The 16,300-nt window shown below is 44.6% G+C and overlaps 1 protein-coding gene across 8 annotated transcripts in view; it reads left to right on the top strand.

Moving 5' to 3' along the window:
• FRMD4B (FERM domain containing 4B) overlaps window positions 1–12,418 on the top strand; it is a 197,911-nt gene extending 185,493 nt beyond the window's left edge. For 5 of the 8 annotated variants that reach the window (XM_043551217.1, XM_043551216.1, XM_043551218.1 and 2 more), the window contains 6 exons: window positions 2,302–2,358; window positions 3,928–4,075; window positions 5,353–5,478; window positions 6,537–7,342; window positions 8,468–8,600; window positions 10,681–12,418. In XM_043551217.1, the coding sequence (XP_043407152.1) occupies window positions 2,302–2,358; window positions 3,928–4,075; window positions 5,353–5,478; window positions 6,537–7,342; window positions 8,468–8,600; window positions 10,681–10,801 (1,391 nt within the window). In that variant the 3' untranslated portion in view covers window positions 10,802–12,418. Of the gene's footprint in view, window positions 1–2,301; window positions 2,359–3,927; window positions 4,076–5,310; window positions 5,479–6,536; window positions 7,343–8,467; window positions 8,601–10,680 lie in introns of all 8 variants that reach the window. The other 3 variants (XM_043551214.1, XM_037904033.2, XM_043551215.1) reach the window with 1 other exon arrangement.
• Window positions 12,419–16,300: the final 3,882 nt, after the last annotated feature.

Here is a 16,300-nt window from a genome sequence, read left to right as displayed (position 1 = left end):
CGACAGTGGCTAATGTCTGGTGCTTCAGAGGGAATGAACAGAACAGGTGAACATCAAGTGATCCATCCCCTGTCCCCCATTCCCAGCTTCTGGCAATCCTTTGGTTCTCACTCATAAAAATACGCACTTACTCCATCATTTCACAACATCTGGCAACTGACTTCACCGAGAGTTTTGCTTGAGCAAGGACTGCAAGATTTGGCCCATAGGTAAATAAGCTGCACTCCAAACCAGTACCTCAGAAGCAGTACGTGTTGAGGAATGATGCTTGGCTGCTTGGAGTTTGGAAAGAGCAGAACCATCATTTATGGTAGATTTGCCCAATAGTCTGCAACTGATCTGCAAGCAACCATTTGATCATCCCTGGCCACCCTCATTCGGAAATAATCACTCCCACGCTTTGTGCGCGTGGTTTCCGAAAGCTGAAGATTAGTCTTTTGGTGAGGAGTGTGGCAATGAGTCAGTCGCAGCTGTGAATTTTAGGAACGGTTTGTTGGAAATGATGTATTCAATAGCAGCCTCAGTCTGTTGGATCAGCCCTGCGCTGTTCTCGGTCCAGTCCTCTGGGGATGGGAGATTAAACAGGTCCTTGACTTTCATAGTCGTCATTCCAGGCCGTGCCACTTGTCATGGGCCATTCACTCACACACACGCCCCGGCTGCAGAGGGCTCTGGCTGTGCTGTTTCCACATGGTACAGCATCTGACATTTGTGTGGCAGATGGTGCATGTGGCCGAGCAGCATATATTGGCTGGATTCATGTGTTTAAAAGCACTGGGGTGAGGGGAGGGGTTAAGGTACAGTGCTGGACAGCTGACTTGCTTAGCACTCTTCCTAGTGAACTAGTTAAAGAGAGTGGAAATGACGTGTCCCTATGGAGAGCTTTTACTCTTTGCTTGTGTCGATCTGGGTGTTTTCTAGTGTCACCTGTGCAGACTGTCCTTACCAGTACCCTGTTTCCAGAATCAGTATCTCCCTTGCCACTTTCTCCTGCTGAGTCTCCTTTCGTCCAGCACCCAGGTGCTGGAACTAGGGGTGCTACCGCACCCTCTGGCTTCAGATGGTTTCCATCAAATACAAGGTTTACAGTTTGGTTCAATGGCGCTCCATACCCCCACTATACAAATTGTTCCAGCACCCCTGCCAGCACCCTTCCAGACTGAACTCTCTCTTTTTTTAGTTTTCTTCCCTGACTCTGCACCGCTTTCCGTATCGTGGGAGATTTCTGGGACTGGAGGCAGGGACCAGAATCACACAGATTCGGATATTTGTAATGTTGAATGCTTCTATGTACACTAGTGAGCTGCCCATTCATTGTTATCTCAGCAGTTTGGTTTTGCGTTTCATGAAGCCGGATCTTGATATCTTTCCTCTTTGTTGACTCTGTTTTTACACAGCCGAAGTCAGTTGAGTGAACCCTGAATAAGAACCATAGGAGTTTGTCCAGAGTTTATTATAGTTACAGAGGAAGGAAGTGGGGGCACGACAGTGTTCTTTCTAGACAGTACGGTAGTCCTCTCTGCGTAGCTCTTCACGGGCTGCTCTTTGCGAACCTCCGGCATACCAGGCATGAGACCAAACTTGTGCAGCTTATGTTTATGATGACTGGGCTGAAGCAACAGCTGTGCTGTGGAAGTAACCAACTGCCATGGCTGTCACCAGCTGCTTCTGTTATGGACATTCTCCCCTTGTGTTTAAGGATCAGCGTCAGATTCCTTACCAATTGGTAACCCATAGCATCAAGTGGAAAGATGAGACTCCTCTGATGTATGCAGTAGAGCATTATGAATAAATACAAAATGCGTTTTTAAAAAAATCACCGTGACCAGGACCAGATTCAACTCTGTTAACACTGGTGTAAATTTCAAGTGATACCATTGAAAACAATGGAATTAGTCTCGATTTACATCAGCATAACTGAGAGCAGAATTTGTCTAAGGTTAAATTTTCAAAAGCCCCAAAGTCCATTTTCAAAAGTAATCTCAGGCCATAATATCAAAGGTATTTGGTGCCTAGTGGGGTTTTTTCAAAAGTTCCTAAACTGGTTAGGTGCCTGAAGCCCACGGGTGTTGAAAATTCTACCCCAAGTGTTGTCATATTTGGTAGCTTATTAAATTACAATGTAAACAAATAAGGTAGGAGTGCCGTGCAAAATAGGATGATCAGATTGTGAAAGGCTACGTACACATCACATGATACTGCAGTTCATGTCCATCTGGCTCTGTAGCTTATTTTAAAATAGAGTATGTAGAAACCTCTGTAGAGTATCCTGTATCTCAAATCCTTTATTTTCATTTACAGATGATACAATCCCATCTGAGAGTAGCTCTTTGTCTGATACAACAATTTATGACGATGGTATGTCACTTACACTTTTCTGTTTATGAAGTATCAATTATATCATACCCTTCCTAAACAATAATGTAACTTTTTGAGTATCTTATTCTGACTTACATCTACATCTTTGATGCCTCTATTTAAATCTTAATTCGTTTGCTAAATCTTTTAGTGAGCAATGATTTTATACAAGAGAAGCTTAATCAGAGGCTGTTCTTTGAAACCATGTATTTGTCAAAAGCATGAGCTCTTCTGCTGGTGACTGAGTTTTCTTTGTAGATGATTGTTGTTTTAATGGGATAGCTCTTTTGATTAACCTTCAGAAATACACGCATCACTCTTGTATGAACAGACAATTCCAGCCGGTAGTAACTGGCAGGAGAGGGTACTTCCGGATGGCGAATGACAGGCTGGAGGACTTTGGCCAGTTAAGCCAGCCAATCGTAAGCTGACAGGAAATGCCCGACCCAGATGTCATCTTGCAGTTTTAAATCATTAAAATATTAAAGCATGCAGAAAAACTAATAACCTGTTTGCGTGTTAAATGGTGGTCTGCATCTTGCCAAGGATATGGTGTTCTGTTTTAGTGTACTTGATTTTTTCCCCCCTCACAGTTAACATTAGATCAGTCACCATCTGGAAAAGACTTGGCTTGACATTCCTTTAGATTTGTCATCATCATTTGGGAACTAATATTATCCAGACCATGATTCACTGCTTAGTGAGGGCTTGATTCTGATCTCACCCAGCTTTGTGCTCACGCCTTGACTCTTAAATTGAGTTACACCTGATTCTCATGGGTGGGAGTGATATCCGAATCAGGGCTTCAGTGTATCCATATGTTCACCAGGTGTTTGATCCTACACCTGTTCCAGTCAATGGAAGCTTTGTCGTTGACTTCGGTGGGCAGAGGATCAAGCCCTAACGGAAGTGAGATCAAAATCAAGTCCTGAGTCTTCACAGTTGCTTCCAACTAAAAACACTTATCCCTGTTTTTTTCCTCGCTACAGATAATTAAAGTTGGTCCTTCATAGTGGAAAATATTTTAATGAAACTTTTATTTCAAAATAACTTCTTAAAGAGTCATTTTAAAGTACTAAAGCTCGTGACTGATGCTCCCACATCTGACCTGAGCAGAGAGGAGAAAACTGAAGGGTGGGGCATGGAAAGTGGGGGGAGGGGGAATCCGTTCCGCTCCATGCCTTCCCGCCATCTCTGCAGAAGCCACTGCATGACTGCTTAACTGTGGGAGCCCATGAGCAATCGCTTTCCCCGAGAAGTTTCCTTCGTGACCTGGCAGAGCTCCAGACAGGAATTAATATTGCTAAAATCAGTATTACCTGCCACTCCACGGTGTCCCCTGGGAGTTCAGTGCAGGCAAGACTCCTGGGACAGGAGAAGCTCCTGAGGAGTGAGGGCATCCTCTCCTGGTCCCCACAGAGGAGAGCATTTGCTAGCTGAACCTCAGAGAGTTTCCAGCACCCTTGGTCCCCCTGCGTCAGAGGGTAGAACGCAGCCGTAATTTTTTCATAAGTGTGTAAATGTGTCTAAGATTTTGCTAATAAAAAACATCACATTTCTTTCCAACAGCCAATGATTCCCTTACAGTACCAGGGCAGGGAACGAGTTCCGGGCAGCTGTCTCCAAGAATCCCTCCGCCAAAGTCCCTTGGCGTGGAGAGAATCCATCTTAGAAAGTCCTCCATCAACGAACAGCTCCTGGAAAACAGACATTCTAGGTACGATTATGGCCACATTGTTGGTGTGAGCCTGGTTTTATATCTGTTGTAACGAGTACCACAGTGTAAATTGCTGGAATCAGGGTAGATCTTCCCATTACATTCCTGTCTGACACGTTAGGAAACAGAATGGACTTCTCCGCTGTGCTTGCGATTAAATTTGTTGCTTAAATACGATAATCATGTTAACATAAGTTAGGCTGAATGTTAACGGTAAAAGTATGATGAATCTCAATTGGGGCAACGGGTAAAAGGGATAGAGATTTAATGGCAAGTGTTGCACGCAAGAACCAGCCCTTTCATCCTTTGGCTCCTTTTGTGTGGCTTGTTTCCCCTATTTTTTTAAGTCATTTATTGTTTCCCTGAGGTTGATGTTGGAATCATTTCAGCTAGAGGAGAACCCTGTGCATCCATCCTGATCATGTGAAAATTCTAGCCAGGGCACTGTTGCTAGCACAGTTGCAAATTTCAAACACAGCTAGGTATGTAGCTTCTGGAGATGGGCGAGAGAGTAACTGTGATCTCAGCCTGCTACCAAGCAGAGGGCCAGAGCCACTTGGATGCTGAGCTCTCTCGGCTCCCAGTGACATCAGTGAGAACTGAGAATTCTGAACTGTACAGGATCAGGCCTATGGGGCTCATAGCCATGAGCTAACTTGCTGACCGTCCTATTAGGGCCCAATCCAATGCACCTTGTACTCAGCTCAGGGATTCCCATTGACTTTAATGAGCTATGGATCAGGAACCACGCCTGATAGTAAGTGCTTGCAGGATCAGGCTCTATGAATATATGTGTAAAAAACCCCCAATATTAGTGTGCATTGGACAGTGCTGGGCCACTGACTTTTGATCAGTGCTCCCCTGGAATTTAAGCAGAATACTCTGTCACCTCAAACTTGTATACAGAATTATAATTAGTTTAATGTCTATAACTTTGAACAGTGCAGTTATGCTATTCCTTTGCTTCTCAGCATCCTTTTCTGTTTTTTATGCTCTGCATCTCTGTCCCTTGGCAGCAGCTATTCCTACAAGTCATCCTGTGGTGAACTTCCTTGCTGTGTTAACCTCTTGAACCAGAGGGGTTTGAACTCCTTGCTGTTACAACAGTACTTACCTTCACCACTGGTAGCAGACGCTGCCACACTGACCTCTGCTTTCTCTACCCTCGTCTATCTTTTCCTTTGGATCAATATGCAAGTAATGTCAATGCAGTTGTCTTTTGCATTTTATTGAAGATATTTTGGTGATGGCCACGTGCTGGATTCTTCTGTTTATAGTCACAGGGACCCTCTATCAACACACGGTAGTCCTTACCGAATTCTGGAACGACAGCCCTATGGAGGGAGAAGCATGCCTACAACACCAGTGCTCACACGCAATGCCTACAGTAGCAGCCATTTACAGTAAGCTGAGTTCATTAAATCAATGGGAAGTAACGTGTATCTTGTGCAGAGAAGTAAAATCAACAGTGTAAGAGGGTAGAGAAATAGGATCCTTTTGTGCGTGTCCTTTGCCAAGATTGGGGCAGGGTTGTCAGCCTTTGATTTTTCACATGGATAATTGTACATCAGTCATCGCTGGCACGTGCAGCTCTGCACCAGCTTTTCAACATGCAAATGATGGCTTTCCATGCTGTAGATTTCCAGAGGACGGCGTGTACAGACTTGTGCATGCAAACTTAGAGATGGGATTGAAGCCGTTTGGGAAATGTTACCCATGTGGGAAGGGAGGGCTATATAAATAGATAACTATTGATAATAGATAAATAGATAATCTAGGATCGTCCTGGTTTTCTAAGCATCCAGACTTCAGGTGTTTTACATTTAAGCTACGCAGTATTGCTTGTTTCAGAAAGGTAACTATAAAATTCTTAAGACACTCCTAGCCAGCATTATTTTTATCATTGTATATTTGTGGATATTAAATGTAAAGACTAAGCAGTGGGTGAGATCCACTTGTAACTCATTACCAGAATATGACCTTGTTAGTCTCACTTTGGTCACAGTTTTGAACCATCTGTTGCAGCACGAGCTTAGTGCTGCTGCAAAGGTCGAATCTTTACGCCAAGTTCCCTTCACTGTCCTCCAGTTCTTTTCGCCAGAGAAAATAAAAAGCTGATTTCGAGGCCAGGCCCAGGCATCCCAAGCTGCTGGGGAAGGTGCTGCATGTTCTAAAGGGGATCTTTATCTTCCCTGTCCCTGACTAAAGGATCTGGATTATTGTAAACTTGGTTGAAAGCTTTTTACCTTGTTCTACTATACCACCGACAACAAGAAAGGATTTTCCCTGGTAGATATGGCAGGTGACTTAGGAATAGTCCACCTAGGACTTTGCATCACCTGCCAAAACCTGAACCTGCACTTAGCTAGGAAAGAATTCTTTGTTTTGCCACGGGCTAACTCTCAAATGCTTCATGTCTACTTACGACTTCTGCATCCAACCTAATTTTCTGCCATTTCAGGCCGGATATTTCCCCAGAGCACTGCATACAGCGCAGTGGGAGTCTGGAATCCCAAACCCCTTTGCTGTCAGAGACGGCCGGTGAAAAGCCTGTGTTCACCTTCTCGAAATCCCAGCGAAGCAGCAGCACTGAAATATTAGACGATGGATCGTCCTACACCAGCCAGTCAAGTGCAGAGTATTCCTGCGTGACGCCTAACCCCAACCCATATTACACCACTCAGACGCTTGACAACCGCACGAGAGGCCGAAGGAGGTCTAAGAAACAAAACATTTCTGCTGCCAATTCAGGAAGCATGCCAAATCTTGCCCAGAAAGACTCAAGGACTGGGGTCTACCAAAAGAGTCAGGAGCAGCCTGCCTCTAGTTACTATGTTTCTGCCTATTCACCTTACACTGAATGTGACGTTTATTACAATGGGGGATACGTTTACGAGAATGACACAGAGGGACAGTATAGCGTCAACCCTTCCTATCGCTCATCGGTGCACTGTGGGTACGACCGTTATCGGGAACTCAGGTCCTACCACGAAGGAGAGATGGAAAGAGTACCACACAATCCATATGCAACTTTGAGACTTCCAAGGAAGCAAGTTGCTAAAACGCAGCATATAACCAAAAACATTCACAAGGCCTTAGTTGCAGAGCATCTCCGTGGTTGGTACCAACGTGCCTCCGGTCAAAAGGACCAGGGTCAGAGTCTGCAGGCAGGCTTTGACTCTGACCGAGGATCCCAAAGGAGTCTGGGCTTTGCAGGGCTGCAAGTACCGTGCTCTCCTAGCAGCCGGGCTTCTTCTTTCTCTTCAGGTAACAGATGATTTGTAATGTGCTAAATATTGTATATGTCCCTTTGGAGGGTCATATCCTCTCCTCATTAATACACTTGCAAACCCACTGAAATCCATGAAGGAAATGAGGCTGCATGAGCGTAACTGAGGGCAGAATTTCATCCAACAAAACTAAAATGCAGAATAACTAAATATGAATCTTTGTATGATAATTGAATGATGCAGGTGGCACAGGCCCTATCAGTAGGGATAGGTACATGCTCCAATCTCACCTGTATGCACCTTGAGCTGCTTCAGACTGCAAGGTTTTTCCCAGAAGCACTGCCGATGGGAAAAGCACTTAGTTGTCCAGGATGCTGTGTCCGTGTCAGTCATTCAGCGTTTTCAAAGGCTGGGGTGTAATTCCTGGGAGCACCACTTTTCTGCAAATCCCACCAGGAACGGACACCACCAACATAGTGGTACCTTTAAAAACGGGTACACGCCCCATGTTCTGTAAATACAAGTGGTAGACATACCCCGGATGCCATTCAGAAGAATGCTACAGTAATAGGACGTAGTCATTTGCAGTTGCGCACTGAGTCATGCATGGAACACTGCTGTGAGGCAAGGAAGTATCGTTCCTGTTTTATAGCCATTGCAGATGGTGCATGGCCCCAGGTCAGCAGGTGCATCGCCCTAGGCTGCCTAGGTAGTCCGGGTCTAAGGTGGGGCTAGTAGGCTGGGGGTCCAGATTCCATGTCCCGTTTTCACATGGCTGAGTCATTTGCCCTTTATGCAAAAATAAAAATCTGAAGAAACCACACCGGCACGGTGGGGTCCAAGTAGCCACGTTCACCCCATACACAGCACATGCCAAGCCTAGTTCAGCGTACACGCTGCTGCTCTGGCTGGTTTCTAAAGCACAGAATACAGCGACTCTGACTGGGAGGCCCATAAACTCTTTTTTTATGGGGAGACCATCCGATTCCTCTATCCTACATGCACCATGCCCCGCTCTCCAAAGTACATGTAAAGACAGATGTGTTCGGCATCTGTGTCCTACAGCAACCTGCAGAGATTGTTAATGAAAAACATCTCGCTTCGTTCAGTCCTCTGAGCTGCTGAAAAATCTAATGTGCTGTCATTGTTTTTACCATTCTAGCGTCTTCTGCAAACACTTCTGGAAACTGGCGGAACCAGATTGCTCTAGGGCTTTCCGATTATGATACAATGTCTCATTCCTCTTATACCAGCTGTTATGGGAATGTTTATGGCAACCTTCCACTGCAGAGCAGGTGAGCAAAGTGCAGTAAGACTTGCTGCCCTGTCCTCTGTACTGTGTAAGCTTTTAAAACTTATCTAGGTAGCAATCAGGTATCAGGGAGACAACTCCTAAATCAAGAGCAGTTATAAAACCAGCTTACTGAGAGCAGATCTGCTCCGCACAGTACAGCTTCAGCTGACTCGAGCGAGAATATTCCTGCGTTTCCTTCTAGCTGTCCTCAGGTAATGTTTTACTTTATTGATCATACTGATATGGCATCTTTTATCCAAGGATCATAAATGAATAACACTAGACCAGACCATCAGCTGGTGTTAAGGGGCAGAGTTCTGTTCTAGCCAGTGGAGCTAAATTGATTTACACCAGCTGAGATTCTGGCCTGTTCATTAAGTTATCTGCACAGTAGGCCTGGGAGGGAGAGCGGTATAATTGTGTCTATTTTAATTATGGGAAAACAGGCACAGAGAAGAGTTAAGGGCTCGGTTGTACCTGTCAACATGAGGGTGTGCAAGGATGGGACAAGGTGCAAATAGCATGCTCCCTTAAACCTCTCTGCAGGGGCGGGGCACGTCATGGACTTTGCCCTGTCCTGAGAGCAGTGATTATCAGGCCAGCATTGTTCATGCACTAGCCTCTCCAGAGAGCATAACTGTGACCTTGTCCCGCCCTCCCTCAACAGAGCAGAGCCTATGGAGAAAGACTCATATTCTGCCCCCTGTACGTGGCCCGGCAGCCATGTTCCCCTCCGCTCCTGGAGCCTCCTGAGGAAGAGGCTGCTTCTCTACAAGCTCATATCCATGTGATCGCATTTAAAGGTGCTACCCACAGTGGTTGTCACCACGAATAAACCGAGTGCATATCACAGGGGAGGCTTAATGGTTAAACCGTCCTGACTGGACATGGCTACAAAGACAGCTGCCTCGCGAGTGCAGAGTGGGCTTTGCACAAGTTATGCCTCTTACTCCCTTTCACGGACATAGGCACTGGCTACTCTGGGTTCACGTTTACTCTGTGAAGGGGTGTAACAGTCCCGCATTTCGCTCTAGTGCTGCAAACAGATATTCACGTGACTCTTCTGCTTCCTGTTTTCTGTCTCTTTCCTCCTCCACTTTCTAACTCCACCTGTTATCAGTCAGAACAAAGGTCTTCTGTCCAGGAGAATGATTGTGCCTGCAGAAATGAGATCATTTTTAAATACCCTTATGCTAACTGTAGCCAGCTGTAGTAAGTACCCCACATTTGTGCGTGCTTCTTCATGGATTGCAGTTTTTGCTTGCTCCTGGGCTGACTGGTGTGAAGTTACCGAGTGATGTATTTTTTTTTTTTTAAACAGCCAGAAGCATTACGAAAGGAGTATAAAAGTCTTCACATTGACTTTTCAGTAAATGCCTTAAGTTTGGGGTGGTTGGGTTTTTTTATTGCAGTGACTAAAGAACTATAGTAACACCATTTTAAAAACAGCATTTCGACTAATTACTTACCTTCCTACAATTGGGTTTTGAAAAATGTAAATGAGCTGCCTTATTTTGACATCGTTATCCATATGATTTACGTTAAGTATAACTTTTTTTATATTCTGATCCCTGTCCAAATCTACCGCAGTATCACACTCTTTGTCGTGAACATATCAGCGTGTGACTATTGTAAATGACTCATTGCCATGTGCTATGTGGCCCTTATCTGCAGGCACATGCAGATCAAGGATATTGGATATGATGACTCTTATTACCTTGCTGACACTGGGAAACACAGAGGGGTAAATCATTGTCATGGTTCTATTTGAAATCAGTGGAACTATGACAGTTTACACCAGCTGAGGATCTGCCCCTTATTATCTTCCCTGTCCGGAGAACAAATCACAGGGTTACATTTGGATCCCAATTACACTGCTGTAAACCCAGAGTACCCTCATTGTCTTTCAGATACTCACAGTCAATGAGGTTACTCTGAATTTATGATGGTGTCACTAAGATCAGAAACTGCTCAGTCTCTACAGATTATTTACTTCTAAGCATTACCAACCCAGCACCTGAAATCCCAGTGCAAAGGTTACTGCACCCTCAATTATCACTTATGCCGTGTTTCTTTTGTAGAGCATATGCAGAGACAAGCCAGCTGGAGGATGCTGACGAGAACCAGTTGGAAGCTGACTTGCACAATAACGAGCAGAGGCTATTTTGGCATGAGGATTCTAAGCCTGGGACGCTTGTGTAGGCCATCGACAGCCCTGCATTTGCACCCCCCATGTGCCTTGCACAGAATGCTGTTCCTTCGAAAGAGATCTCCTGTGGAATTCCCCCCCACCCCACTCATAAATGAAAGTATTTTGGCTTGTGGGTGAAGATTGTGTTCAGCATTAAGAGGGACATGCACAAAATTACAAAGTCTTTCCAACAATGGCATTTCTTTCTGAATCCAGACAGTAGCCTAACTGAGCAAGGGCCAGCCGCCACTGAATCTATGAGGAGATGCAGCACTTGGCTGAAGTATTTATATTTAGCAAGCACTTTTTAGAAGACTGGAAGGTGTTGAAGGCAAACCTCAACAAAATGTGAAAAGGTGACTTATGGAGAAAACAGGAATTTTAGGAGTACAGTTCAGATGGCTGAAAGAAGAAGAAATAAAAATGTCTTCTGCCGTCACTTATGATGACCAAGAAGGACTTCATAAGCTGATGAAGGATACTGTGTGTGTGTGTGTGAATGAGGCAAAGATTGACTCAGTCAGTATTGGAACATTACTTGAAGGAAGGCTGGATTTTTTAATGGAGGTTTGAATGAGCTAAAAAAATTTTTTTCTTGGGGGGAGAGTGTTATTAAGAGTGTTTGTACGCACCACAAAATGGATTCTGGAAAGAAAGGCAATTTACTATTGTAACATATAATGTAAAACTAACCCTAGAAGGCTGTGGATTTTGGAAATAGAAGGAACAGTTGTACTGTTTCCATGATAAAATGTAATTAATATCCTCACTTTTAAATGAATTTTCCATCGTACAATTTCATTGTGCAGATGGGCATGCAAAGAGCCATGTTGAATGCACAGTGATCTCTTAATTAGATAGCTATTACATTTTGCTCTGCCAGACTGATGGAAAATCGGAGATGGAATGCTCTAGTTATCACATGTGGAGCAATTTTACTAAACTGGCCAGTATTCTAAGGTGGATGCAAAAAATAAATAAATAAAAAGACCAAGTCGGTGCCTTAAAATTGAGGGCATTAGAATTGTAGAACATCATCTGAAACGCCAGGTGCACTACTAAGTCACTAAGTGACAAAACAGCATTTTCACAAAATCATTTACATTGTTTTTGAAAAATCAGCAGCAGTTTTGATCTAGGAGGGATAAGCCTACCTCATATCATCCATCTGTAGAAACCAATTAGTGTGGACTAACTTGTGTAGTTTACAAAAATAAATATATATTTGCATACTGTAAAATAATTCTTGTTTCTCATCTGTACTGTGCTTCAGGACTCCATAAAATGGTGCTCTTTTTTTTTCTTTTATACAGAGGATTAGTTACTCCTTGTTCATATTGTGAATAGCAAAGTTTCTGATCAACTTTTTTGAACATTTTTTTACCAGTATTCCAAAGCATGTAATATAGACCGAAAGACAAATTTCTTAAGCTGGTCCTCAGTCATTTGTATTATTAGAGTTGAGGTTTGGAATAAACAAAACAATAAAAAATAATTTATTTCCTTTTGCATATTTGTATACCCTTCTAGAAACGCGAAAGTCCTTTTTGCTTATTCCTTTTCTACTTCTGACTTTTGGGGCCTATTATTTTGTATAGGTCAATAAACTAAAAGTGTGCTACCAAAAATGTTTTGGTATTCTGTTTCTCCTGTGCTATCCGTAACAACAGTTCTGTGTGTGCTATTTGAGTGCTTTATTCTAAACAATTATAGGCAGAACTCATCAGGGTCTGATTTCTCTTAGCCTTTGCCATCAAAGCTTATCACCATGCAGCCAGTGATCAAGGGCCGTTTCCTAGCACAATTGTCACACCATTCATTATGAGGGTTTGTTATAACTTTTATGAGTGAGGCCATATCACCACTTTGTCCCTTTATGTCACAAAGCTATTCAGCCTTCATAAAACAACATTTGGAAGCTCACTGGGGCAGGGACTGTCTTTTTGTTCCTTGTTTGTACAGCGCCGAGCACAATGGGGCCCTGGCCCATGACTAGGCCTCCTACTTACAACACTAGTGCAAATAATACGTAATAATAATTTCTTAATGTCTGATTTTCAGCCATTTCTGGGCACACCCACAGCTCCTGCTGAAGTCGATGAGAGCTGCAAGGTGCACAGCATCTGTGTACGTAACCTAACACTTTGTTGTTGTTGTTGTCTGAAACCATTTTAGATGCAACAGAAAGTTAATAAACATAACAGAAAGCTCAGCGGCAGCACTGGGGATAGTCCATTGATTACCAATTTCCTGGGGCTAAGCATCATAGCACAAAAGGCCTCTCTGGACGGCGTGGGTATGACTGAGAGACATTTGCTCACTGTAATCCTAATCTGTACTGTCAGACTCCATATGTCATCTGCATCCCTTTCATTGATTTTCCTTTTCCTGCCGTGACATTGCAGCGGGATTTCTCCAAAACAAACTAAACAAGCACGCCTCTTCCCTCTCCTGCTCACCCCCCTTCACAAAAAGAAACACTGTGAAGAAAATTCTTCTACAAGTTGGAACACGGCTTGTGCAGTTAAAATCCAGGAGCTGATGGCATCACTGACGATTCTTTTTTTATCTCCTAAGGTGCCCAGCTGGGTTCCTTTTCTGTTCGTGCTGTTCCTGTGGGTGAGTCTTTGCCTGGGGTAGTCCATTATTTTTACAGGTCCAAATTTCTTGGTCAAGGTCCAGACTCCAGAGAAGAAAATAATAATAAAAAATAACAACAATAATGATAAGAAGTAAAAAAACGTTTCAAGGTCCGTTCAAAAGCGTCTGGCAGTCTAGATTTGGCCCATGGTCTGCCTATTGACTACCCCTGGTCTAGGCCCTGTGAGGTGAGAAGAGGAGTGAAATTTGGCCTTCTAAAATGCAGTGCAGCAAGTGGAATTTACCCTTTGACCTTCAGCCCACCCAGAATGGAGATGCTCAGGTGTAATTTTTGCAAAGGACAAAGCAATTTGTTGCCAGCCGCTGACTTGAAAAAAAAAAAAAAAAAATCCTGTGTGAAAAGGTTTTGGGGTGGTGGTTTAGTTTTTCCCCCAATAGAAAGAAATGTCCTTCCCATTGCACACCTTTCCCTTTTGCCTATTTCTGACTGACTTCTCAGTCGCCACACAAGTGTTACTGGCTTCCTATCGAACCCAGAATTTGAGACCGGATCCTGCTTCTTTTGAAATCAATGTAAAGTGCGGGTTCGGCCCTTTCGCGTCAAAGGGAATGAAAAAGCTGCTCCCAAAGAACAAGCTGGCTGCCGCACAGCCCCTTCTCCGGGTCTCGCCCGCACTGGCTTAGCAGGTTCTTCCGGCTCAGCCTCCACGTCCGAGGCAGAGGAACACCTCTGCGATCCTGCGTTATCAAAATCAAAACTACCCCACAGCCAATGTCATTATCGGCTGCAGACACGAGAAAAGTAGGGCACGCCTCTGCCACCACACGCTCCCCAGGGAGCATTGGGTAGGTCCAAAACATATTGTCAATGCAACCAGAAGTTGGCTGGCCAGGCTTACTAACCATAAAACCATTTGTTTTCATATGCTTTGCCTGGACTAATCTGTCCTTTTTCAAAATCTGCCCGAGATTTGCAGGAACACTGACACAACACTGATTGCAGGTCCAGGACGAGGATCACATTAAGATGGGGCTCTATATATGGCCTCCTGCTGCAGGATGAAGGATACAAGGACCCTGGGAGCAGGCATGCCCTGAAGGTGTTCCTGAAGGAGGATGGAAACACCATTGATTCATAAAATTTAAGGCAGGCGATACCTCTACATCATCTAGTCTGACCTGTGTATCACACACCATTACATTTCACCCAGTTACCCCGATCACTTCTTTGACTAAAACACAACTTGTGTGTGCATCTCTTCTAGGAAGGCACCTGGACTTGATCTGAAGACATCCAGAGAGGAAGAATCCACCACTTCCCTTGGGAGTTGGTTCCAGTGGTTAATCACCTTCACTGTTTAAAAAGGGGTGCCTCATTTCTCATTTGAATTTGGCATAGCTTCAGCTTCCAGCCATTGAATCTTGTTCTGCGCTTTTCTGCTAAACTAAAGAGTTCTTCAATATCCGGTATTTTCTCCCTATGAAGGGACTTACACACTGGACTCAAGTCATCTCTCAGGGCTTGTCTACACTTACATTTTATAGCGCTCGTGGAGGTGGATTACCGGGAGCGCTGGGAGAGCTCTCCCAGTGCTCGCTCGCGCGTCCACACTCGCACTTCGAAGCGCTGCCGCGGGAGCATTCCCACAGCAGCGCTTTGAAGTTTCTAGTGTAGCCATGCTCTCAGTCGTCTTTGTGCTAGATTTGAAGAACTCAAACTGTCTAGTTTATCTCCCGCCCTTGAATCATCCTTGTGACTCTCTTCCACATCCTCTCCAATTTTGCAATACCCTTTTTTAAAAATGTGGACACCAGAACTTCATGCATTAGCTAGTATCGGTCTCAGCAATGCTGTGTAGAAGGGTAAAACCACCTCTGTGCCACATCTCATCACTCCCCTGTTTCTACACCCAAGGATCACAATAAACCCCTTTACCGCAGCATCACACATGTTCAGGTGATTACCACTATGACGCCTAAATCCTTTGGCTAGTCACTGCTTTCCGGGATGCTGTCCCCCATTCAAAAGGCACAGCATTCCTTGTTCCTACTTGAATAACTTCACATTTGGCTGGATTAAAATAAATTTAGTTTAGGCCCAAGTTACCAAGCGATTGGATTGCTCTGTAGAACTGCCCTGTCCTCAACATTATTTACCACTCAACCAATCTTTATATCATTGTGATGGGCTGTACTGCCCACACCAGCCCTGCAAGAGCTGAATTAGGCCAAGTGGGCCCAATCAGCCAATTAAACTGCAAATGGGAGAGATTTAGGCTGTGTGGAGGGAGCTAATTAGAAAGAAGCTCACCTGTGAGGGAACAGGCAGGGGCTTCTATAAAGCCAGGAGGCCAGCAACAATGGTGGGGAGTAGCAGGGAGGAAGCCTGCTGTCCCTCTCCCTGAGGTCGGGGAGAAGGAGGGGGAAAAGCAGCCCGGTAGGAAGGAGTCCAGGGGTGAGAGCAGTAAAGGGACATACATGCCAACCTTAACTGTTCACTACAGGGCCCCGGACTGGAACCCTGAGTAGAGGGTGGGCCTCAGTTCCCCTACCATCCATTGCAGAGTGGCATTGCATGGAACAGTGGATATGAAGATATGTGTGGACTGCCTGGTGCTGCTGGTGCAGAGACACTTTGAAAGACCACTCTGGAAAGGGAGACTGCTGAGTCATGAAGAGGAAACAGCAACACCTAGAGTGAGGCAGACCGTGGCAGAGAGACAGCATGCAACTGCAGGAAGGGGCGTCGACCTGGTGGAGCTAATCCCCAGAACCGCCAGAAGGAGGCGCTGTCCAGCGGTGAGTAGAGTGCCCCGTCACAGTCATCCACCAATTTTATCAGCAGTGATTTTATATTTATTTCCACATCATTGATAGAAAATGTCAAATACCATCAGGCCTAGTGCCAA

Source organism: Chelonia mydas, chromosome 7 (genome assembly GCF_015237465.2).
Source record: "Chelonia mydas isolate rCheMyd1 chromosome 7, rCheMyd1.pri.v2, whole genome shotgun sequence".
In the NCBI taxonomy this organism is placed as follows: Eukaryota; Metazoa; Chordata; order Testudines; family Cheloniidae; genus Chelonia; species Chelonia mydas.
This window is presented reverse-complemented; position numbering and strand designations above follow the sequence as displayed.